Raw genomic sequence first — 23,940 nt, 5'->3', positions numbered from 1 at the left:
CGATTTTCGTTTCATCTCGCTCCGAACTTTCCGAACCACGCAATTTTGACATTAAAAAAAAAGATAATTGCATGTAGTGTATCAAAAAAAAAGTTCTCGTTGTACTCCTTCAGTATTTTTGTGATTGTTGTTTTATTGCGGCACTAGCTCGGCTTTAGCGCAATACGATTTCTCCATTCGCGACGGTGCGTTAGTCGTCACATGATTGTAACTGACCAGTGCGGTGACCGAAAAATGTAAAAAAATGCTACACATGGCTTCCTCTGTGGTTATCAGGAAATAACAAAAGTCATAAAAACGATGTGGAAAATACTCAAATAATTCATCGTCAGACGAGTGGAAGAGATTATAAACACTTCCAGATGAGTTGTAGTGCTATAAGCAACAACAATACACCGCGTATATTGGATGTCAATCAGAGAAAGAGTCTCCGAAGCCGTTTGTTTACATACACGGACCTAGACCGACACACACACCCAACTAATGAGTCGAGTGTGTGTCTTGACCTCCACCGAACCCCTGAGACTAACTCACCGAACCCCTAGGGTTCGATCGAACCCAGGTTAAGAACCACTGGATAAGTGGATCAACAGTTATTTAACATTTTAGGTCAGTAGATGCTTTTGATCGACGGTGTCTGTTTGGGTCTTTATGGGTTAACACCTTGTGAACCAAACCACATTTAATAAACAGATTACTGTTAGTAGCCCGAGATGCTAAATTTAATGTTTGTGTTGTGAAATGTCAAAATGCTGAAACATAAAACTAAAAAGTTAAACAGAATCAACCTAAACTGAGGTGAAAAAGTTGATATTTTCATGTTATGAAGCTTTTGTGAATGTACAGAAATGAAAAATTAAATTAAAACAAATTAATGTGTATGTTAATGTATTTACACTTTTAGAAAACTGGACTTGGATCCAGTATTGAAACAATTACAATGTAACCCACATTTAGATGTTGCAATTCCTGTTTATTGACCTCCATTAGAAGCCAAATCTTTCCTTTGTTTTGTTTTTAAAATGATATCTCATGGTTTGTAAGAGGAACACTTCCCATCGCCTGGAAAACACACTGAAGTCCTGATTTATGATGTTTTTCTTCCTGGACTGAAATGTGGACTTTTACAGGATCTTTGTGTTTTGTTTGTCTGTGAAACCCGTTATCACACATACAAAAAATGCTCCATTCATAAAAATCCTAATTCATTACATATAGGAAGAATATTATCGTATTGGAATAAAAGTGGAATATTAGTGTGAAAAATGAACCCTTTCCAGCTCCAGTTTAAACTACCTGAATAAATTACAGCAGGAAGTTGTGGTTGTTTGTGAAAGTGGGTTCTGTGGATTTTTGGACCGTTACCTGGTCTACAGCTGCTCCGCCCCACCCAAGACAACATCCTGTGACATCACTCTCTCCCTTTGGTTCGTCGGTTCAGGGCCGCCCGCTCAGCCCAGCGTCAGTCCAGCGTCAGTCCAGGCGGAGGGAGTTCCCAGGCTGACCAGCAGACCTTTGGGGGGAGGGGAGGGGGAGGAAAGGACCGGGGACAGGACTGGCCGAGTGGGCTGTCTCTGATTCTCCGGACGACGTGGGGTTTTGGTTTAGGTCCGCACCCAGCAGACCGGCACCCAGAAGGACTCCCGCTCCAGCCTTTCCAAAATACCTCGCAGTTCTGCACAGGCACTGGCCGAGTCCTCCTTGATCAGGACCCGGTCCACCATGTGTCCATACTGCTGATCGATCTGAATGGCGGACTGACGCATCTCCTGGAGGTCCTCGTCCTGTAGAAACATGACAGGGTTATTAAAGACGGATAAATGTCGTTTACTTGGACTGAATTTTTCTCTGTATTCAACCTTTCTGAAGTGATTTATCACCATTTACAGTTCTCAGTAACCCCCCACCCTCACCCCCCCATATCACACCATGTGCATGTGCATAACCACAATGTAAATACTACTGAGATTTTAAATTCTAATTCTTTGTTTATATAAATATTCCCAAACTCCCAAACTTGTTATTTTCTCTTATATTTAATTTCTCCTTCATTTGTGGTTTTTCTATCTGTCTTTTCTCTGCACTTGCTTGTTGTACAGTCACGGAAAAAATTATTAGACCACCCTTGTTTTCTTCAATTTCTTGTTCAGTTTAATGTCTGGTACAACTGAAGGTACATTTGTTTAGACAAATATAATAATAACAACAAAAATAGCTCATAAGAGTTTAATTTCAGAGCTGATATCTAGCCATTTTCCATGTTTTCTTGATAATAACCAAAATCACTTCAGTTCTTACATCAATATCTATGGCATTGTACTGACAAAAACAGTGCTTTTAGGCATTCAATGTGTTCTTTTCTGTCTGTTTTAGTCACATGATACACACAGGAGTTAGTACTTGATTGCATAACGATCGTTTTTGATGACTTTTGATGGTCTAATAATTTTTTCCACGACTCTAAGTTGCTGCTGTTAACTGTGAAATTTCTCCACAGTGTAATCAACAAAGTCTTATCTTGTCTTATCTTCATTATAATATTATTCTCTTTTCCTTGAAAGTCAGGTATTGTATTGTTGTATTATGTAGATGTTCATAAAAGCTACCATTACAGTTCATTGTATTTGATCAAAAACAGAGAAAACTGAAGAAAAAGTGACTTTTTCAGCAAAGACATCAATAGCTGAACATAAAAAAGTATCTCTGTCAGTATAACTGTCATTATTTATCAAACTCCATGGGTTTTACTGGTGAATCAATGTTGTAGAACATTGATACTCAAAGTGTGGTAGTGCCCCCAACTGGTCCGCGAGAGGATGTCATAAAAAAAGTCAAATTTATATCAGTGTTTCTCAAATCACCCTCATCTGACTTCCAAAGCAAGTTACGAGTACAGATAATTGTTTTCTAAAATCAAAAGCAATCAAATGTCGCTTAAATAAGCCTAAGAGTAAACTTTTATTAAATTTATCGATGCAAGCCCACGTTTTGCATCACTGTCTATACAGTTAGGTTACCTATTGTCATATTAAAGACCTCTCGTGACTTATGAATTGTGGTGGGAATGAAGTACAATAGCTAACTCATCAGAAACGAAGAGTGAAACGAAACGAAGAGTGACTTAAACAGTTCTAAAATACAACAATGGATCGGTGACTGAAGAGAAAAGCTGGAGAAATGACGATGAATGTTAGTAACAAGGTGCAAAGACATTCTGTTAGCATCGAGCTGTTAGCACCATTTGTAATAAATATACTGCAGACTTAATTTGTAATATACAAAATATAATATAGGCTGTTTAAAAAGGGCTTTTTTTTAGGATGGGAGTGAGAAACTGGCCGTCTGGTTGGGTGATCCGTTAAATTAAATTTTTTTATGATAAAGTGGTCCTTGGTGTGAAAAAGTTTGGGAACCCCTGTTGTAGAAGATAACAGTGTTTCCTGGTTCACTACAGAGTGTCTGAATGTCCAAATGGGTCACATCTGATGACCATGAAAAGACGACCATTTCACCTCATTTATTTTCATGTATTAATAGGTTTAGTGGTTCTACAGTTATTAAACATTTTAGATCAGTAGCTTTTAGTTACCAGCAGCTGTTCGGGTCTTTGAGGTTTAATGACAGACTCTTAGGACGGAGCTAAACTCACTGTAATGCGTCCATGCTCGCCCCCTCCTGGCGATGTGGCGGCACTACGACGACGTCTGCTCTCAGGAACGCGAGGTTTGACGAATATTACATAAGGTTTGAACTCCGCTGTCCGCAGCCTCTTCAGGGCCTGGAGTGGAGATGACAGAGGAGGAGGAGGAGGAGGTACAGATGTCATAGAGAAAACAGAGGTGACAGAGTCAGCGTTGGTATGTCAGAGTGTCTGCAGTCTGAGCAGATGTGAGCAGACTGCTGCCCACTTCCACTCACTGAGCTTCTACAGATGTACATTACACAAGATGGCTTCAGTGGCCGTGATATGACCCCTACCTCAGGCTGTACGTCCACTATACACATCTTATTCTTGGCCTGGACAGAGCGAATGGCCTCTATACTGGTGCCGTATTGGTTCTCCTTATATTCACCATGTTCTATGAACCTGAGCAAAGACCATAAAACCTCAGCGACAACATCATGGAAAACATATATACATGCTATAACATAGTGTATTCAATTTTGGAATCACATTTATTAAATTTACATGTATGACTTTTCTTGCATATTTTACAGCTGATTTGTGTTTTTACCCCGCCAAAGGGGAGGCAAGAGGTATTGTTTTTGGTTCAATTTGTTTGTTAACACTCTAGTAGCAAAACTATTGGTTGAATTCATACCAAATTGGGTTAATAGATTGCCAGTGACCCAGAATAGATCTGATTACATTTTTGGAACAGTAGGTCAAAGTTCAAATTTTTTTAATGAATTTTTAAAATCTTTTTTTCCCCATTTACTTAAAATGAGCAAAATTTCAAATGTCTGTGGCAGCAAAACTGTTGAATTCATATCAAAATGAGTTCATAGATTGCCAAACACCCAGAATAGATCTCATTACATTTTGGGAAAAGTAGGTCAAAGTACAAATTTTTTAGGAATTTTTAAAATCTTCTTTTTCTCCCATTTACTTAAAATGAGCTAAATTTCACATGTCTATAAAAACATCAATTTTGTTTCAATTTACATCACACATATATACAGGGTGGGGAAGCAAAATTTACAATGAACATTTAGTTGTTTTTTCTCAGCAGGCACTACATCAATTGTTTTGAAACCAAACATATATTGATGTCATAATCATACCTAACACTATTATCCATACCTTTTCAGAAACTTTTGCCCATATGAGTAATCAGGAAAGCAAACGTCAAAGAGTGTGTGATTTGCTGAATGCACTCGTCACACCAAAGGAGATTTCAAAAATAGTTGGAGTGTCCATAAAGACTGTTTATAATGGAAAGAAGAGAATGACTATGAGCAAAACTATTACGAGAAAGTCTGGAAGATACTATTAAAGAAGAATGGGAGAAGTTGTCACCCGAATATTTGAGGAACACTTGCGCAAGTTTCAGGAAGCGTGTGAAGGCAGTTATTGAGAATGGAGGACACATAGAATAAAAAACATTTTCTATGATGTAAATTTTCTTGTGGCAAATAAATTCTCATGACTTTCAATAAATTAAGTGGTCATACACTGTCTTTTAATCCCTGCCTCAAAATATTGTAAATTTTGCTTCCCCACCCTGTACACACATCAGCACATGTGTAGACATGATGACATCAGCTGGATCGATGCCAAAATAAGCTACAATATGTACGAGGGGCGGGGTTTGTTGTGCCTGTTACCACTTGTTTATGTATTTGTTTAATTGCTGAAATAACACATCACCGTTCTAATACTAAATGACTTTGCAAACCTACTTGTTGTTCAAAGCATCTGCGTCAAACTGCTGTTTGGTGACAAAGTGATACTCCACACCCTCCTTCTCATGAGGTTTTTTGGGCCTGGTGGTGTCTGTGGGACATAAGATGCAGATTTAAATGTAATGTTATGTATTAGTTTCTACACAGATGTATGTTTTTCGAGTAAATGTCGCTGAAAGTGACTCACGTGGTACAGCCACTGCATATCGATGAGGGTTTTCAGCAATCACTCGCTGTTTGAGTTCATTGATTCGCGCTCCGAGAGAACCTTAGGAAAAGAAATTGCTTGTTTATAAAAGACAAAAAAACAGTGCATTGGATACAACTTTAAAGTACTATACCTATAAACCTCCATCTTCTATATAACATTCTACTTGTATATTTTTTTTACTCTTTTTCTCCTTGCTTTTTTATTTTCTTTTTTGTTTTAGAAATAGTTGCTGTTTAAGAGATTATGTGGGCAATTTTATCCCTTTGTTTGACACGGGAAAAGGATTGAAATGGAATTGTGGGTAAAAGAGTAGGGGAAGTACATGCAATTAGTCTGGAATTGAACATGGGACTCACCTTTCAGGGTGTGATTAGTATTCAACCTTGGGGTTATTGGGTCGCCACCGTTTACTTAGATCTTTTGGCAGATTATTTAATTAAAACTCCAAGCAATTCATCTAAATTATGATGCATTATGATATATCAGACTGCCTATTACTGCCTGTCAGCTAGCCCCAAGTAACTCCTCCTGCACTATGTAATAACACAGGAGTAGTTAGAATTATTAAACACACATTACTGTTACATGGGCTCTTTCAATAACGACTACTAGTGTATTTTAATACAATGCTAATATGTAGTTAAATTTAGGAAGCTAAGTGTTTTTATGTTGTATTTCTACAGCGTATTGCTCTTTTTCACTCAAAAAAAGAGCCTTTTTCATTAAACATGTAGACCTTTGATCTGTTTTTCACCTGTAAACCTACACAATTTTAATCCCAATAACCCAATAACTGTATTTCACTGTATGTGGGTGTGGGAGAATCATGCACAGAAATTGCTGGTCCTGTAGAAACCTAAATGAGTATTTTTCCTGATGATTTTCTTGTAAACTGATTGTTGCATTCCTTAAAAATTGAAAGATATCCAAATATGTGACTGAAATGAAAGGATGACAAAATTGTTTGGAATTTGTTTGGAGTCGTTTGTTCATGGTCTGAGACTTTCTGCATTTCAACACAGAAAATGAAAAAATATAACAGAAAAAAAGAGGAAGATACAAGTACTTTTCCCATTGATGCAGATCCAGTTGTGTTGGGGATTGTTATATAATGCAATACGCTGTTTGATCCACTAGGTGTCACCATTGAACAACATTTCTGCTAAGTCTCACCGATCAGAACCACCAGACGGGGTCTCTCGTTGGACCTCTGCTGGTAGCGGGTCACCTCCTCGTAGGTCAGGAACTCGGAGTCTCCTGATTCTGATCCTTCACCGGAGGATCCCTGACGGTCTTTTCGGCTCAGACGGAAACTCCTCCGCAGACCGGCTGCAGCGAGGCCACGACGGAGGAGAGAAGGGAGCAGAAAGCACAAAGACATCAGATCAAACGTCATCAGCCACTAAACTGTCTTCACAGAGTTACATAATTTCACTTCCATGATGCAGGTATGACACAATGTCTTTAAAAAAAACTTTTAGATAAGTGCAGTGAACAAACACATCATGACCAACCTACTCAGTCATGCATTAAGAACCTCCCTGTTGTGCATAGGAACAAAAATAGCTCCATCTTATCTAATAGACTGTAAATACACTTGGAGATATTAGTTGAACTTCAGCCAATTGTAAATCATGCGTCGACCAAACCCTGTGTAACATGCAGGTGACAATAAACCTATCAGTCTGGCAATAAGGTAGAAAATGTTCTATTTCAGGCAAAACATAGTTAAATAAGACATTAAAATCATTATTAAAGTGATTCCACAGATCAAAAACGATTCCAGTGACCCACAGTAGATGTAATTTTGCAGTATTTGGACTGAACGAAGGCATGCTGCTTTAAATGACACTACAGGGCTGAGGTGGGACACACAGAACAGCCTGGCTCTGGGAAACAACACGTCATTAGCTGATAAAGTCTACAAATCAGAGTCTCCCAGGACCAGGACTGTCTGCATCTCCCCTGTCAGTGGTGTGTACCTGAGGGAATGAGCCGGGCACTGTACCTGAATAAAATTCCCAGGAAAACACCTGGCCACAGGAGGGCGCCACTGCTTTACACTTAGGAGAGACTATAACTGGCGTTAGAGCATCACACAACCCAGCCTCACAGCTCCACACACAAGGTGAACGAGCAGCAAACGTGCCTGGTTGAGTGTGCAATGCGTCCAACTCAGCAGGGCCCCCACGGAGGGTCTGGGAGGGTGGGGGGTGGGGTTTTTTTCTGGGAGGGAAGAGGGGGAAGCAGTGCACTGGCCACATCAGCAGGGCAGTTAGATGCAGGGCAGGAGGGACAGAGGGAGGTTTAGGAGGATCCAAACACTGCTAGGTGGAGGGGGTGCAGAGGGAGGGGAGGGGGCAGGTTTTACAGCACCAAAGCAGGAAACAGCACAAATACAGTCTTTAAAAAAAGGTTTGTGTGTTTGTGTGAGACGGTGCTGGTACGATTTTTGCGGTGTTTCGATCACTCCTGGTGTTCAGTTTCATTCCAGCTGCTCACAAGATGTAGGGGAGCAAATGGGGGTTACGTTTGACGAATGGTGAGGGAGGGGAGGTCAGGGGAAGGCTACAGAGGGGCGTCACAGCCAAGGAAACAAATATGTTTCCTCCACAGTAATCTGAATTCAGTGCAGCCTCTCCTGGTAACATAACATGTCATGTAACAAACACCATTTCTGCTTTGTTTGTTATTTTATAACAGTTTCTGTAAAATCCTGTTTCATCCTGTGTGATACACAGTTCTACGATCAGAATCAAAGAATGAGAGACTTCGCCTGATTTTTCTCGTTCTTTTTTTGTATCATGTTTTCTTTTCCTCTAATGCACTTTTGTTATTTGAGGAGTGTTGTAGACATGTTCAGAATAGACAACCATACACACTCATCTAAACTAAGGTTTGCCAACCTTTGTAAAACCTTGTTTGCTTTTGCGAGATGTACAGAGTTTTGTTGGTTTTGTGGTTTGTCTGGAAAGTTTCAAAAGCCTAACGTCTCAGAGATAGTGTCTAAGCAACAAGATTAAACGGTAAATTATTCAATGGAAATATTTTACAATGTTTGCGGCAATATTTGCTAACATACATTTTTAGAATTCTACTTGCAATCTGAAAGGGAACACCTCTGTTTGTCAATCAGTTAAATTCTGCATCTCAACCCAAGTTAAAATTTTTCGCTTATACTTTATAGTGAAAATGTGCTCTCATATATTTAAAATTAAATGATTATCAGTAGTGCTGCAACAATTAACTGATTATTGTTGAATACTGAGTAAATTGACAACTATTTTGAAGGTCAACAACCAGTTTGAATTATTTTTTCAGATAAAAAAAGTCATTATTCTCACTTGTTGTTCTTAAATGTGAATATTTTCTGGTTTACTGCTTCTTCTGTGACAGTAAATGAAAGATCTTAGTGGTTTCACATCAAGCAACATCATGGACTTTGGGAAAAACTGACAGGACATTATATGGACCTAACAATTAATTTATGAATCAACAATAATCCACAGATTTGTTGACAATGACAAAAATTGCTCCTACTTACCAGGAAAAATATTACACTGACCTGTTGTGACTTAAAAACTAAATTATTGCTGCAAATATTCAATTAAAAGGTGTAAATATAACAGTATTTCCCTTTAACTACTACAAAACTACAGGGATTTTACAGGAAACATCCCAAGTCATCTCATTCCAGTTGTTACTCCATATTTTTTTTAGTGACTTGATAAATATAGATTTTGTATTTCTATCTAATTCTATCAAAATTCAACTTAAATCCTGAAATCCCTGAAGTATCTGTCAGTTCTAATTAGATAGTGGAGCCTCTGAAAGGATCTGTTACTGGCACCTGGAGAAGTTCTGAGATGAAGTTTCCAGCATGAACATCCTCCTCCATCCACACGCACCTGTAACGGGCTTAAATGTTTAAGCTTCACGTCGAATGATTTCTGTGTAGTTTCATACTCTTTTTGGATATAATCTGATTTTAAAGCATTTACTTACAGGCAGGATTTATGCCGTAGCAAGTGAACTAGGGTCTATTTTGTGAATTTTAGAAATGTACAGGGTGGGGAAGCAAAATTTACAATGAACATTTAGTTGTTTTTTCTCAGCAGGCACTACGTCAATTGTTTTGAAACCAAACATATATTGATGTCATAATCATACCTAACACTATTATCCATACCTTTTCAGAAACTTTTGCTCATATGAGTAATCAGGAAAGCAAACGTCAAAGAGTGTGTGATTTGCTGAATGCACTCGTCACACCAAAGGAGATTTCAAAAATAGTTGGAGTGTCCATAAAGACTGTTTATAATGGAAAGAAGAGAATGACTATGAGCAAAACTATTACGAGAAAGTCTGGAAGATACTATTAAAGAAGAATGGGAGAAGTTGTCACCCGAATATTTAAGGAACACTTGCGCAAGTTTCAGGAAGCGTGTGAAGGCAGTTATTGAGAAAGAAGGAGGACACATAGAATAAAAACATTTTCTATGATGTACATTTTCTTGTGGCAAATAAATTCTCATGACTTTCAATAAACTACTTGGTCATATACTGTCTTTCTATCCCTGCCTCAAAATATTGTAAATTTTGCTTCCCCACCCTGTATTGTGGAAACCTGAAGACGCTGCTGTTCATGCACTGAAAACAGACTTTTAGAAAGAAGAAAAGCTGAAAACTTTTGAAATGAATGCACTGTATTTGCATATTGAGACGTCCTGAAGGAGATGTTTTTTTCAGTTTTTAATGAGGTCATTGAAACTTTACGGGTAAAAAAAAAAACAAAAAAACATGTCGCGTTATCATTCAACACAGAGTATTTTTAGGATGTTTTATAACAATCCAGGAGGGGCTCTTTAATTATTTTGCTTTCATGTTTTGCACAAACACCCAAACTGACTTTTTTGTTTTCTGCATCTGCATCTGAATATGATTTTCTTCGCTGTAAATAAAGTGTGGCTCTTCATCTATCCTCTCTGATTCCCCTCCTCTGGCACTGTCTTCTCACCCTTCAAAACCTTCCTCTTACCCATCAAACCCCGGCCCCCGGACAGATCGACCCTACAAGCAGCTGCTTTTGATCACCAGCCTAAAGCAACACAGGCAGCAGCACAGAGCCAGGCTGCAGCAGGCAAAGAGCAGAGAGGCAGAAGGAGGCGGAGAAAGATGTGCACGCTCTCACCTATGTACTGTCCATTGAAATAGCCCTCACAGTCACAGTCCTCTGTAGGGAGGCAAGCAGGGAAAAGAGGGGGTAAGCAAAGGGTAAGAGACCTGGAAGAGTTAAGGAGTACAGGGGTGGGGTTGGGTTATAAAAGGTGGGGGCGTGGGCCTGGGGCGCTGGACAGGACAGGCGGGGCCGACAGGCAGCAGGCAGGCAGACAGCGGGAGGCGAGAGTGGAGAGGCTGCCAAGACTTAATGAAGGAACGCTGTTGGAGGCAACAAATACTAACGAAGGCTTGATGAGGTTTAACATTAAGAGGAGAGAAGAGAGGAAAAGAGAGGAGAGAAGAGGGGAGAGAGGCTCCAGTTCATCCGGAGGTGACCTGAACACGATGTAAACAAGCCTCATCTCCACCCGAAAAGGTAAAGCTGAGCTACCACCTGCCTCGCGCAGTAGCCTACACACCCACAATTACACGAGAAACACAATGATGCTTTTATTTACACACAGAGGTATTTTCAATTCTAAAAGATCGTCTTGGACACATAAACAGACCATCACAATGGGACTCCTATCTGGCGCAAGCCGTCATCACACAACCAAAATAAACACATTCACCAAACACTTACGTATATAAATCTTACATGTTTACAAAGATCCCTCTCTTACCTATTGAAATAAACCGACTGAACAGACAGCAGAAATGTCGGAGGGAATGTGGAGAATTTGATGTAGATCACACAAATGTTTTTTTTGGAAATGTGATAAAATAATTGGGTTTTGGGAAATGGTGTGTTGAGTACTAAAACGAATAATGGGGTATGGGATTCCAATGTGCTGTGATGTTCTGTATTTTTGTAACTTATCTGATGGAAATGTAGCGGGAAACGACATATTCTTTTAGTGGCTTGCAAAAAAGCTACTACAAGGAAGTGGGGAAGGACAGAACCACCAGTACAGGACCAGTGCATCGCAATTATTGATGGAATATATACAATGGAAAGGGTGACTCACAGACTGCGACTACAGGAAGCCCAAATGGACAAAAAAGTGGAATAAATGGACTGTTTGCAAAACTCAGAATGGTGGAAAGACTGGATAATGCAAATGTAATGAAATATGTGTAACGTACCCCAGCAATGTTGTTTTGTTCGTTTTTTTGTCGTTTTGTCAAATATATGTGTAAAAAATTTCAATAAAAACTTAACTGGAAAAAAATAAATAAATAAAACTGACTGATCCTCCCATCCATCCACCGAAAACTACATTTTCAGCAGTAACTCACAAAAAAATGTGCTTAGGTACATAAAAATGTGTGTTCATTAGTGACATTCCTTCAAAATGATGGCTCCTACTGCTCCAGATGTAGCCATTATGTTTTAGATGTGCCAACATTTTTACATAAAGACTTGAATATTTTTGACAGGGGGTAAGACTAGATAAGCAGTGTCAGTTGTTCCATTTTCTTTTTTTTTTTTTTTTTTGTCTTGTTTTGTTTTTTTGTCTTATGTTTTGTATTATGTTTGTGTCTGAAATAAACTAAAATAAACTAATCTAAATATACAGCTATATTTTAAACTTCACTTTTACGGTTGTTTAGCCTTTTAGTGTCCATTCTTTTTATGTAACGCTACATGACAAGAGTGCATTATAGGGTTATAACAGATCAAATATGAAGCCAAAATGTACAAATGTACTGAACTTCTTTGTAAGGGAATATGGTATAGCTTCTGTTTTTAATATGTGAATAAAATACAACCTACAGTCAGTACAATCAGTTAAAATATGTTCAGGAAATGCTGATACTGTCACAAGGACCAAATGATTAAATTTTAGTGGTGATCGGGGTGGGGCTGATTCGCCTTGCCGGAGGTCTGCGCTCTCTGAGTGCTTTTCTAGTTTAAAGTTGAAATTTTGATGCGTACAGTTTTGGACCATCGCCTTCCAGTGACAGAATCCTGTTAATGATTTTATATGTATTAAGTCAACCTTTTTTGGCTTGTGACCCCATTTTAACGTCACAAATTTCTGGTGACCCCAGACATTCAAAACTGAGACTTTTTTTTTTTGCTAAAATTAATTTGTTTTTGATTATATAATAGTTTGCTATACTATGTTGCATATTAATTTTAGGTGACATTTAGTCTATATAATGTATATTATTATGGACAGAGGCAGAAAAGCCAGGTGTAGATTACTGCAAAAAGTGAGAATTTTATTTTCCTTGGTCAGGATATGTACAGTCAGTCCAGCTTGGATTTACAAGGCTGACAATTAATACTGAACCAACAATAACTCAAACTATGAATTATGAAAGAGCTGCAGCATCTGAAACTGACCACAATGAACATTTGAAAGATAAACAGTACCACAGTGCTTCAGTTTCAGCTTCACAGTTTGTCTTTTCTGTATTGGGATTGTCTCTCTCAACTCACCATATATTTTTTTAATTAGTAATTTGAATTCCAGGCAAACCCAAGGTTGAAAAACACTGTATTAAGCTTATTAATATCTCAAATATTGCATTGGATTTCAATACATAATAGAGGGATCTTGGTGAACTTCTAAGATTTCCATACTGAAATGTGTGTTTTGGTCATGAGATACAGTAGCTTGACCAGTTTGGTACAAATGGCCCCAACAGGAGACATAACAACAGCTAAAACAGCAGCAGAGAGAAAGATGAGGCGGAATAAACAGAACAAAAGATAATAAGGACTGAGGATGACGCAGAGGAAAAGAGGAGCTATTGTTATCTTTAACAACCTCTGCTTGGCTGGACTCGAGTCTCCTGGGATGCTGTTGTGCCTTCACATCACCTGGTCCAACACACACACACAAATATACACACACATATTTACACACAAACCAGGCAAAGACTCTCTATTCTGCTCTGAAACACTGACAGCAGGAGGGGAGGAATTAAGCTGGAAGCAGGAGAAATCCCAAACCCCACTAGTATACATGCAAGCTCTCCACACACAGACGTCGAGGCTTGGGGTTTACATGTTCTCATTGTGTATTTTGTGTGCGGATGTTTGTGTGCAGGCTGAATAATTCATGTTTACAGCCGCGCATGTACCCACCTTTATCACATCCTTGGTCGTCTGATAGAGTATGCAACAGGGGAAGACAAAGTGGAAACATTAGAGAAGGTACAGGGCAGGTCATTTCAAAGCAGACAGAAAAGAGGAGTGAACATGTAGATGCAGGTTTGTGCTGTAGGTTCTAAATTTAAAGAGCTTTTCTGCTGTCCTCAGAATGACATCACTGGTGATACAAGGGGGGAATCTGTGTGTAAAGACCCCAGCTGGGTTTTAGGGACATTAACCCTTAGAGACCCAAACATCCATCACCGACCAAAAACCATCTACTGATCTAAAATGTTTAATACTTGTTGGTCCACGAATCCTACCGATACATGTAAATAATTGGTGTAAAATGCAGTTTGTCATCTTTTCATGGTCCCATTTGGATGTTCGGAGACTAAATAGTTACCGTGGAAACACCGTCATCTTCTACAACATTGATTCACCCGTAAAACCCACAGAGTTTGATCAATGACAATGGATGGAGACATGTTCAGTTATTGACATATTTTACTGAGAAGTCACTTTCGCTGCAGCTTTCTCTGTTTCAGATATAATAACCCTTAACTTTAATCTGAGCTTTATGAACATCTACATGATCAGTAAATTAACCCATAAAGACCCATTTTAACCTTTTTTTCTATGTTTTTTTCTAATATTGTGCTCTGTATTTTGTATTCTGAAGTGAAAACTGGGTATTTTCCTATCTTTGATTTATCGATCATGTAGATGTTCATAAAAGCTCAGATTAAAGTTGAGGGTTTTACATAAAAAAAACCAGAGAAAACGGAAGAAAACATGACTTTTTCAGTACAACACATCAATAACTGAACATAAACCAAGTGTGTCCATTCACTGTCATTGATCCAACTCTATGGGTTTTACTGCTGAGTCAATGCTGTAGAAGATGACGGTGTTTCCACATTCACTACGGATCCTCTGAACATCCAAATGGGTCATATCTGATGACCATGAAAAGACGACAAACTGTATTTTCCAACAATTATTTACATGGATTGATAAAATTAGTGGATCAACATGCATTAAACAGTTTAGATCAGTAGATGGTTTTGTTTGCAAGTGGATGTCTGGGTCTATGAATATAGGAAAATACCTGATTTATACAGCTAAAATACAAAATACAGAGAATAATATAAATAAATGGTGATAAATCACTTAAAAAGGTAAAGAAAATTTCATTTGGGAACTGACACAAAAGTAGTGCTGGGTTTTTATGGGTTAGTCCGAGGAGCATGGAGAGGGGCCGAGGCAGGAGAGTCCCCTCAGGCTGCGGTGCTATGGTGGAGCCGGCGGCCATATTGCTAAGCTCGTCGTCTCCCCGTGGCTCAGACCTAATCGGATCGCCTGCAGCTTATACGCCACGAAGAGCCTCCACTCATATTACCCACTCACCTGTGTATTTACAAGCCACCTTTGTAGTATCAAGTGAGAAAGTGGGCAGTGTAATGTACTGTGGGGGCTTTGTTTTTTGCACTCTTAACACTGCGTGGATCTACTTAAGCTGAACTCGCAGCCCGCTCACTGGCCAGATGGACCAAACATGAAAGAGATTAATTCATATGCGATCCCTCCCTCTCTCTCTTTCCTTTTAAAAACATGTCTACATAGCAGTGTGGAGAGCACGGACAATGAATACTAATGCTTCTGAGAATGCCAATTACCGGCAAAAAAAAAAGGTCAATAAATGTCAATGAATACACGGCTGCGTTTATCCAGAGGAATTACCGTCCTGTGATGACACTGAGTACATCTACAGCCAAAGCAGAGCTGGAAGATCCTGCAGCAACAAAACTGCAATAATGGAATAATTCTGAAAATGCAGTGGAATCCTGGGAAGCGAGAACTTACAGGCAGGCTTTTTAGGGGATTTTGGATTCGGGAGTGTGCCCATTTTCATCCTGTAGGCCAGTCGCCTGGAGGAATGTGCAGCAGAACAAAGAGCAGAAGAGGATGAAGGCGGGAAGAGAATGGACAGTTTAGAAATAAACAGTGGGGAGGGAACATCACAGAGGCGTAAGAAGATTTTAACATGAGAGACAAAGGGAGCATTTTATGTGTTTTATTTGTGCACAGCCACTTTGGCCACGTTGGTGTTGTTTTTAAAGTGGTTTATAAATAAAACTGGACTGAAACATGTAAGGTTAGTTTTACTGATACATAAAAATGAACCTCTGCTTTATATAGTTTTGTAAAATATGAATACTGAATAAAAACTACAGTGAACAAAGAAACACAATCTAAAAAAAACCCGAGAATTGCAAGTAAAATCAGCTTTGTTCTCAATTTTTCTAGGAGTAAATGACACACAAACTAAAAAATAAATAAGCTGCAACAATAATAATAATAAGAAATAAAAAAAGCTTGAAAAATATGGAAACTTTAATACCTAATCAATGGTTAGCACTTTAAAGGGAGCGCTGAATGTTTATTTTAATACTTGACACGTAGGTACAAATGTTTTGTACTGCATTGTCTTTTAAGTAGGAATGTTTATTTCAATCCTTGACACGTAGGCAAAAATGTAATTTTCTACTATATTGTAGTGCATTGAACTGTACTGTTTTGTAATCTATTACACTGTCTTGCTCTGTACTGCACTTAATCCACTGTATTGCTTTGTATTGCACGGGTCACTGTTATTTATTTATTAAATGGGGACTGCAGATGAAAATTAGCACTGATGCAAACTCCAGCATATTAACATGTTTATACTGAAATGGACTGTATAAATGTGTTCATTAATGTGCACTCTCCTCCCTAAATAAATAAATAAATAAATAAATAAATAAATGGCTGAAGAATTAAACCTCTTATCTGAAAAATGCACTTTTTCTTGTTTTCTTGTAGAATGCTACTTCTAAAAAGTTTGTTTGTTTATTTATTTTGAATATTGCAATAAAATCAAACAAAAAAAGAATTAAATAAAAAGAAAGTAAACCATTCAAAAAGGAGCGGGATGAAGTTTAACTTATAACCTCCCGTCCCCTTAGTCCATCCTTCACCTACCGTAAATTCCCATGTCAGATTCCCTAAGTAACTCAAAAATCCTCACATATCAGACTAAATTCTGACTATGCATAAAACACAAAATTGCTGTTCATATCAAGGATAGACTGTCCATTTTGCAGCAGCATTTCACATTAAAATAAACTCCTTTCCATACCTGTAATGGTGCACATATCAAAACAAAGTAATAGTCCAAAAACAGTGTATTATTTATTTTTATTTCATTACCAGATAGCATTCAGCAAGAAAACAACGCGTTTTTTGGGTTTTCTCAATTAAGTGCATTATTCAGACTGGAGGCTTTGTTTTTCAGCCATCATAATTCTCTTTGTTCATCATGCTTTCATCCTTTCTTTTTCATCTCCTATAAAATTAAGGTTTCTCTCATAATACCTGAAGCCTTTATAACTGAGTCTAATAAAAGCAAAATTAAAACTAAAGTATATACACTCATAAACTAATGAAAACTGACAATGAAATAACTCTGGCAGGAACCCACAGTCTGACCATCATGATTTAATCCTACATGTTTATTCAACCTAATACGACCCAATTTAAGCATCACGACATTTGCTGACTCCTGCAGTTTGACCTGTGTCTTTACATCCAAGCTGTTGTTATAAATCCAACAGACGCTGCGGTGTTTGGCGCGGATGTCGTGGCCTGCTGAGATCATCTTACCGCAGGATTATGACACTTACAGTATCAGCGCGCGCCCATTCAAGGCTGTGTTTTGATTTATTTTCTCTACTCTGCTCTGATGCTCCATCTAATCATATTTGACCCTTCAAACTGGAACACATGAACATGGATTTAAAAGATTACAAGCGTTGGGATAAAACACATATCAGCAGCGTGTGGATGAAGTGTTCAGCCCTAGGTCCGGTTATTTCACACCACAGGTTTATGATTTAATCCAAACCTAAATCTGCACATGCATGACATAACCTCACCCCCACCTCCACCTCCACCTGCCGCTCTCACCTTTCCTGGAACTGTTTGGATGGGATGAGTCCGGCCCGCAGGTTGCTGTCGCCCACGCGCTTCGCCTGCCACCACGTGTGGTCGTCCTGGGTTACGACCTGCAGGATGTCTCCCCGCTTGAAGGGAAGTCCCGCCTCTTGACAAGGTGTGGCTTTGTCTTCTAAGGGGATGTAGTCGAACAAGGCTCTCATGTAGACCTACGATCAAACATACAGGTTTAAGAGAGGAATTTATTGATGATGCTGAGTGGTAATTATGTAGAAAAAAAGGTCAGAGATTCACATAATGATCAGACGGTGACTGAGATCTACTGGTTTTCAGCTTTGATAAGTGAATATCCAGACTCTGATACCAGCACACAGCATTAACACTTTAACGCCAAACGTATCATATTTGATACATGAGTTTTGAAGCCCTCTACATGATCAGCGTGGTATTTTTCATCTTGAAAAACCTGATGTATGTAATTAGATACATGCAATACACGGATAATCCACCAGGGGGGAGGAATTTGTTCACCAGAGGCCTTTCCAGTGACACTACAAGATTGTCATTAATGAGGAAGGAGGAAGAACTTTGCCAATTTTGAAAAGGAATTACCAATTTGTTAAACATGTTTGTGTTATATTATGTTTGTTTGTTCAAAAATAATAAAATTTGAGGATTGAGACTTGATGTATCAAATATGATACAAAATTGAAACTCATGCGTGGAAATTGATATCTGAAAACATTTTTATTTGGTTGTTCAAAAGGACCAATAAAGGCTGCAGTTTCAAAGAACTAGAATTTTCTGTTAACGATTTAATGGATCAAGCTTTACAAGGTTAAAGACCGAAACATCACCAGTGGAAACAGACTTTTGATAAATATGGTATGGTATGGTATGGTATGGTATGGTATGGTATGGTATGGTATGGTATCCCATTGTATTATTGTCATATCTGCTGCTGTTTTGTTCCACTATTCACCTTCCCACCTCAAAAATGTTAGTGTACTGCACCCCCACTGCTATTTTAAATATGTTTGATTTTTATATTTTATATTCTCTTTTATACCACTCATTTATTCTTCTATTTTTACCTCTTTTTTTTTTAACTGCATGGCATTTCATGGCAAAGTGAGAAAGAAACTGCACCTCAGATCTAGTGAACTGACAAAAAAAATCTTTGAATCTTGCTCTGATGATCATTTTCTTTTCTTCTGTAGATGTATAATTTAATGTCAAATGTATGATAATTGTATCATTTGTGACACTTCTGCCTTTGGTAATTTGTAATAATTGCAGAGGTCATCTTTGATCTTAGTCCCCTGCAAATCTGCCATGTCTGTGTGTGAAAAGTAAAAAATACCACAGTAACTGACCCACAGAACTACTATGACTGCCCTACTATTTCAGCAAACAGAGGTACTGGTGCAGTATTAGCCCTGCGTGAATCAACATCTCCCGGCTTTAGTGGGATTTATGCCTTTATACAAGTCAAGGACTATGGAGGGTGTGTAAGTAATGATAGGTGAAAGTTCACGAGTGTTTTAAATGAAAATTCAGGGCAATCATGTTGCAATATAACATTAACATTGACCAAAAGAGCAAACTACATCTGAAAAGATGAGATGGATGACATAAATGACAGTTATCTGTAAGTACTGACTTCCCTAACATCAGAACAAGGTAATAACAGCAGTAAATTACAGTGAAAAACAGACTTTGCTTATCCTGCTTAAGTGTCCTGCATGAAACACAGATGTGGCGGGGTTAATTTCCAACTCACCACAAGTTATATTAGTCCCGTGCAAACAGAGATTTAGCGTTAGTAATTATAATCAGTCTTCACATGTCATTTTAATTAACTGTCAAATAGAATGGGGGGGGTGTTGACTACGGAGTGCCACATCAGTAAATGCATTTCTTCTCATTTCTTTCCAATCAATTCTAGTCATTTTGATGATAAAAATATCTCAAATCACAGTAGTCCTTCACTTGAATCCTTTTTAATAATCAAAAAATTAAAAAGTTTTACACTAAATGCTGTAAGTTGCAATAATTACCCAACGCAGTACTCTGAATGTGATGATACACATGCATTTCTAAGTCTCTGTATACAATGAAATATACAGGAAATATATAAACAACATTAAAAAACAATACAATTCAGAAAAAAATTATATTCTGGTAGTAATATGGGATCATCTGGACAGCATAAGTGTACTAAATCCAAACAGAGGTCCCACTAAAAAATGCCCAAAAGCCACTTAGTTTGATTTTTTTCTTGTATTTTAAAACTGTGCACATATTTCCTGTATTTTCTCTTATTGAGGAGACTAATAAATACACATGCATGAATTAAAACCCTGCAAAAACAACAAAGCTACACAGCACTGTATATGCAATATTTCTCCTCAAAATCTCTGGCGTGATACTTCAACACATACCCAAGCCAAGTTAAGTTTTTCAACAAGAGTGAAGAAGACACTACGGAAATAAAGTCTCTTGGCAGTGGAAGTGGTGCCAGACGAACACTAAACGGAGCCATGACTGACTGTTCACATCCTGCTGCCAGTGTTGACTTAGCAGTAACATATAAGATAAAGTAGGAAATGCAGCAATTCATTTTCAGTTGGATTTTATTTGGAGAAAAACCTGTGCATCTGAAGCTCTTCATTTTGAGAAAACCCAGTGCAGATTTGGAAAAAAAAAAGATTAAAGTTATTTTACATTTTCCATTAAAGGAAAAAAATGGAAGAAATGTTTGGGTTGGCAAGAGTTGGAATTACAACACACTTTCAAAAAAATGAAATTGGTTAAAAAAAAAACACACATCGAATTACTAGGAATAAAAAAGAGCAAATGACAAAGACAGCATTACACAAAAATCCGAGTACACTGAAGTACTACTTGAATAAATTTCTTTCTGGGGACTCATTTGAATTACTGCTACGCTCATTCTTTGTCTCACCTTGCTCTCCTTCAGTCGGTCCTCCTCTTTAATGGCAGGGATTATCTTTAGAGTGATGGAGCCCTGGGACTGGGACTAGATTGCAAATAGACAGAAGAAGTAGGGAGGAGGATTCAGTCTTAAACAAAAGACAAACATAGTTAAAAAGTACTGTGAACTGAAACTGTGTACGGATCAGTAATATCGACCAAAATATGTAGATTGTGCTTAAATGTCAGGCTAAATTCAATTTAAATTAAATTCCGTGACTTGCGTTTGTCGAGCAGGCGTTCGTCCTGTGTCTGTATATTTATCAGACATTTACAAAGACTCATTATGGACAAGAAAGTTGTGGCATTATTGGGCTTTCAGTGGTTTCTATCTAGAGCAGGGGTGTCAAACTCATTTTAGTTCAACGGTCACATACAGCCCAATGATCTGAAGTGGGCGGGACCAGTAAAATAATAACAGTGAGAAAAGTTTTATTACATTATGACCGTGTTTACATTCACAAAGTTCATATATTTGGTGAAAGGATAGTTTGTAAATGTCAACATTTTGAGGTAATTTTACTTTTTTACACTAAAACAAAGAGCAAAATTTGGAGTGGTCATTACTTATAGGTTATTATGATAGTATTTTACTGGTCTGACCTACTTGTGATCAGATTGGTCTGTATGTGGAACCCGAACTAAAATGATTTTACCCTTTTTCCCTTTGGTGGGCCAGTTACACACCTGTGATCCAGAGCATCCATATTTTTGCTAAAGAATCTGGTACACAAGTTTTGACACATTCTGAGTTTTCCGTAGGCAACATGGATTCAGCATTACCCATTAGGGGTGTTAGAAAATATTGGTTCTGCAATATATCGCGATATTTAGTTTCACAATACTGTATTGATATTAAAAAGTACTGTATCAGTATTTTTAGGTATTTATTCACATGCAGATATGGTGGAGGTTCATTTTTGTTTTTGGGTTTTCTTTAATGTTTATATCTTATTTATTATAATTTAACATTGTTTTATTCAAAAATGGTTATTTGAAGCATCTTAAAAGCACTTTTTACTGTCTGAGAGGCAGATGTTAGTTCCTTTGTTGGGATTGCACAAAAATAATGTTCTGATGTTAGTTCTAAACTAATAGAATATGAACATTTGAACAGGATCTTAAACTGTAATGTCTGTAAAACATAATTTAAGTTGGAACACAGGAACATTTTGTGATATAGCAATAGATCCTGTTGTGATCAAATAAAAATGTGTTTAGTATTTGTGCATATTTCTGGTGTAATTCAATTCTTCAAGGAAATAATCATTTAAAAAAAAGAAACAAACAAAAAAATGTAACAGTATCATGATATATCGTGATATATCGTATCGTGATCCTAGTATTGTGATTTGTATTGTATCGCCAGATTCTTGTCAATACACACCCCTTCTACCCATAGCACACATACATATTCATTCAGTTAAATATATTGTAGCAAGGTGCATCTTGGCAGCCATTACCAAACCTTGCAGAGTTCTAGTCAGACTTCTCTCCATGATAGAATTATCAGAGTTCAGTTTAAGGAATTAACCCTTTAGGCGCCTGAGTTTTTTTTTTTTTTTTAATATTTAGTTTTGATATCAAGATTTCAAAACTTTACTTACTAACTAAACCACATCAGGACCATGCCTTTCAAATTCAATTTTCTTATTCACTTTGAATAGAAACATGCCCTAAAATGGTGTTAGGACTAAAAGGTCACATGTCTGCTATTTATTGGTGGGAGGTGGTAACAAGATTTGGCAGTCTATCTGGAGCTATGGTCTGTTTCATCCAGATATGTTGCTTGTCACAGTATTGCGACTTAAGTGCGTAAAGGGTTAAATAAATGACTCTGGACATTACGGTTTCTGTACACTGTTTCCATTTGTTATTATACAGTACGAGTGCGTCTTACCAGGAGCTGACTGATCTCATCAGGCCTCTTGTGGATCACAGAGACTCCATTGACCTCCCGGAGTTCATCTCCCACGTGGACCAAGCCTGCCACACAGCATAAGGACACAGACTGAGATACTCCACTGACAATAGAGGTTTCATAGAGCTGCGTGGGCCTTGGGGTTTATCAGTCGTATCTTCACATCGGTATTGTTGTCAGATTCACTGATCCGAGGCCTCTTTCTGATGTGATCCTTTTAGCCGCAGCCATAACAATGAAACCAAAGGCTGTGAGACATGAGATCAATATGCTTTTCCCTCAGGACACAGCGGCACATAGCTTACATGTTATTGTCTGATTGTATACATATAACGTATGCACTCAGAAGACAAAAACAAAGGCCTGAGGGTAATTCAGAAATGCAGCCTCTGTCTCCACATCGATGAGAGCTGATCCCATCACTTGACACAGCAGGAAAACAGGAAGACATTAATGATTCATGGATATGAACACAGATTGGTTTACTTTCCCACAGTGTGTGTTTCTAATGCCAAATAATGCAGTCAACCCCGCACCTGAATATGGCTAATATCTCCATGGTAACATCCACGAAAGGTGCTGACTCTCCATCATGTGTGACTGACTCTCTGGGGACTCTGTTTTGATTGGAGGGGAGCTTTGGGTTTCAGACAGCAGTAACCACACCATCCCTCTCTTTCTCATCTTCCTGCTGCTGTAAAGCGTCTATGTTGTCGTAGATTATACGAGGTAGTCTGAGGACACTCGGGTTTCACTGCTTGTTTGTGACAGTTTGTCGTAAGCATCGAGGGAACTGCTTCTTACATTTAGAGACAATGACTTACTATTTCTCTTCAGATTTCAATGTGCATGAAACACTTATCTGAGATACGAAAAGACCAAAAGTAAACATTGTAGGGAGAACACATGAAACTATAATGATTATGGCATTATAGCTGTTGAAAACACACAGCGCTTGTTTTTATTAAAACCATCTGACTGCCCTCTATTATAGAGAACTTAGGATTCATAGGCTTTTGCTCTATTTGGATGCTTCTATGAAACTGGGTTTATTTTGGTACCTGACAATTTGCCAGCTTTTTAAACCCAATAATAAAAGAGAAATTTAGACACCTTTCCCCCCAGGATGTACCTAATGATGAC

General features: G+C 38.1%; 1 protein-coding gene across 3 annotated transcripts in view; it reads right to left on the bottom strand.

Annotated features, from left to right (window-relative positions):
* Positions 1–581: 581 nt before the first annotated feature.
* The window catches only part of mpp3a (MAGUK p55 scaffold protein 3a), a 47,750-nt gene continuing 24,391 nt past the window's right edge, over positions 582–23,940 (bottom strand). The window contains exons 8-20 of one of the 3 annotated variants that reach the window (XM_030142038.1): positions 22,777–22,862; positions 20,848–20,922; positions 17,892–18,088; positions 15,750–15,814; positions 13,878–13,898; positions 10,809–10,850; positions 7,626–7,691; positions 6,791–6,946; positions 5,594–5,674; positions 5,404–5,497; positions 3,979–4,087; positions 3,650–3,778; positions 582–1,784 (exon numbers count right to left, since the gene is read on the bottom strand). In XM_030142038.1, the coding sequence (XP_029997898.1) occupies positions 1,605–1,784; positions 3,650–3,778; positions 3,979–4,087; positions 5,404–5,497; positions 5,594–5,674; positions 6,791–6,946; positions 7,626–7,691; positions 10,809–10,850; positions 13,878–13,898; positions 15,750–15,814; positions 17,892–18,088; positions 20,848–20,922; positions 22,777–22,862 (1,301 nt within the window). In that variant the 3' untranslated portion in view covers positions 582–1,604. The remainder of the gene's footprint in view (positions 1,785–3,649; positions 3,779–3,978; positions 4,088–5,403; positions 5,498–5,593; positions 5,675–6,790; positions 6,947–7,625; positions 7,692–10,808; positions 10,851–13,877; positions 13,899–15,749; positions 15,815–17,891; positions 18,089–20,847; positions 20,923–22,776; positions 22,863–23,940) is intronic. The other 2 variants (XM_030142039.1, XM_030142040.1) reach the window with 2 other exon arrangements.

Source organism: Sphaeramia orbicularis, chromosome 8 (genome assembly GCF_902148855.1).
Source record: "Sphaeramia orbicularis chromosome 8, fSphaOr1.1, whole genome shotgun sequence".
NCBI classification, from domain to species: domain Eukaryota; kingdom Metazoa; phylum Chordata; class Actinopteri; order Kurtiformes; family Apogonidae; genus Sphaeramia; species Sphaeramia orbicularis.
The sequence above is the reverse complement of the archived record's forward strand: the minus strand, read 5'-3'. Positions and strand labels throughout refer to the sequence as shown.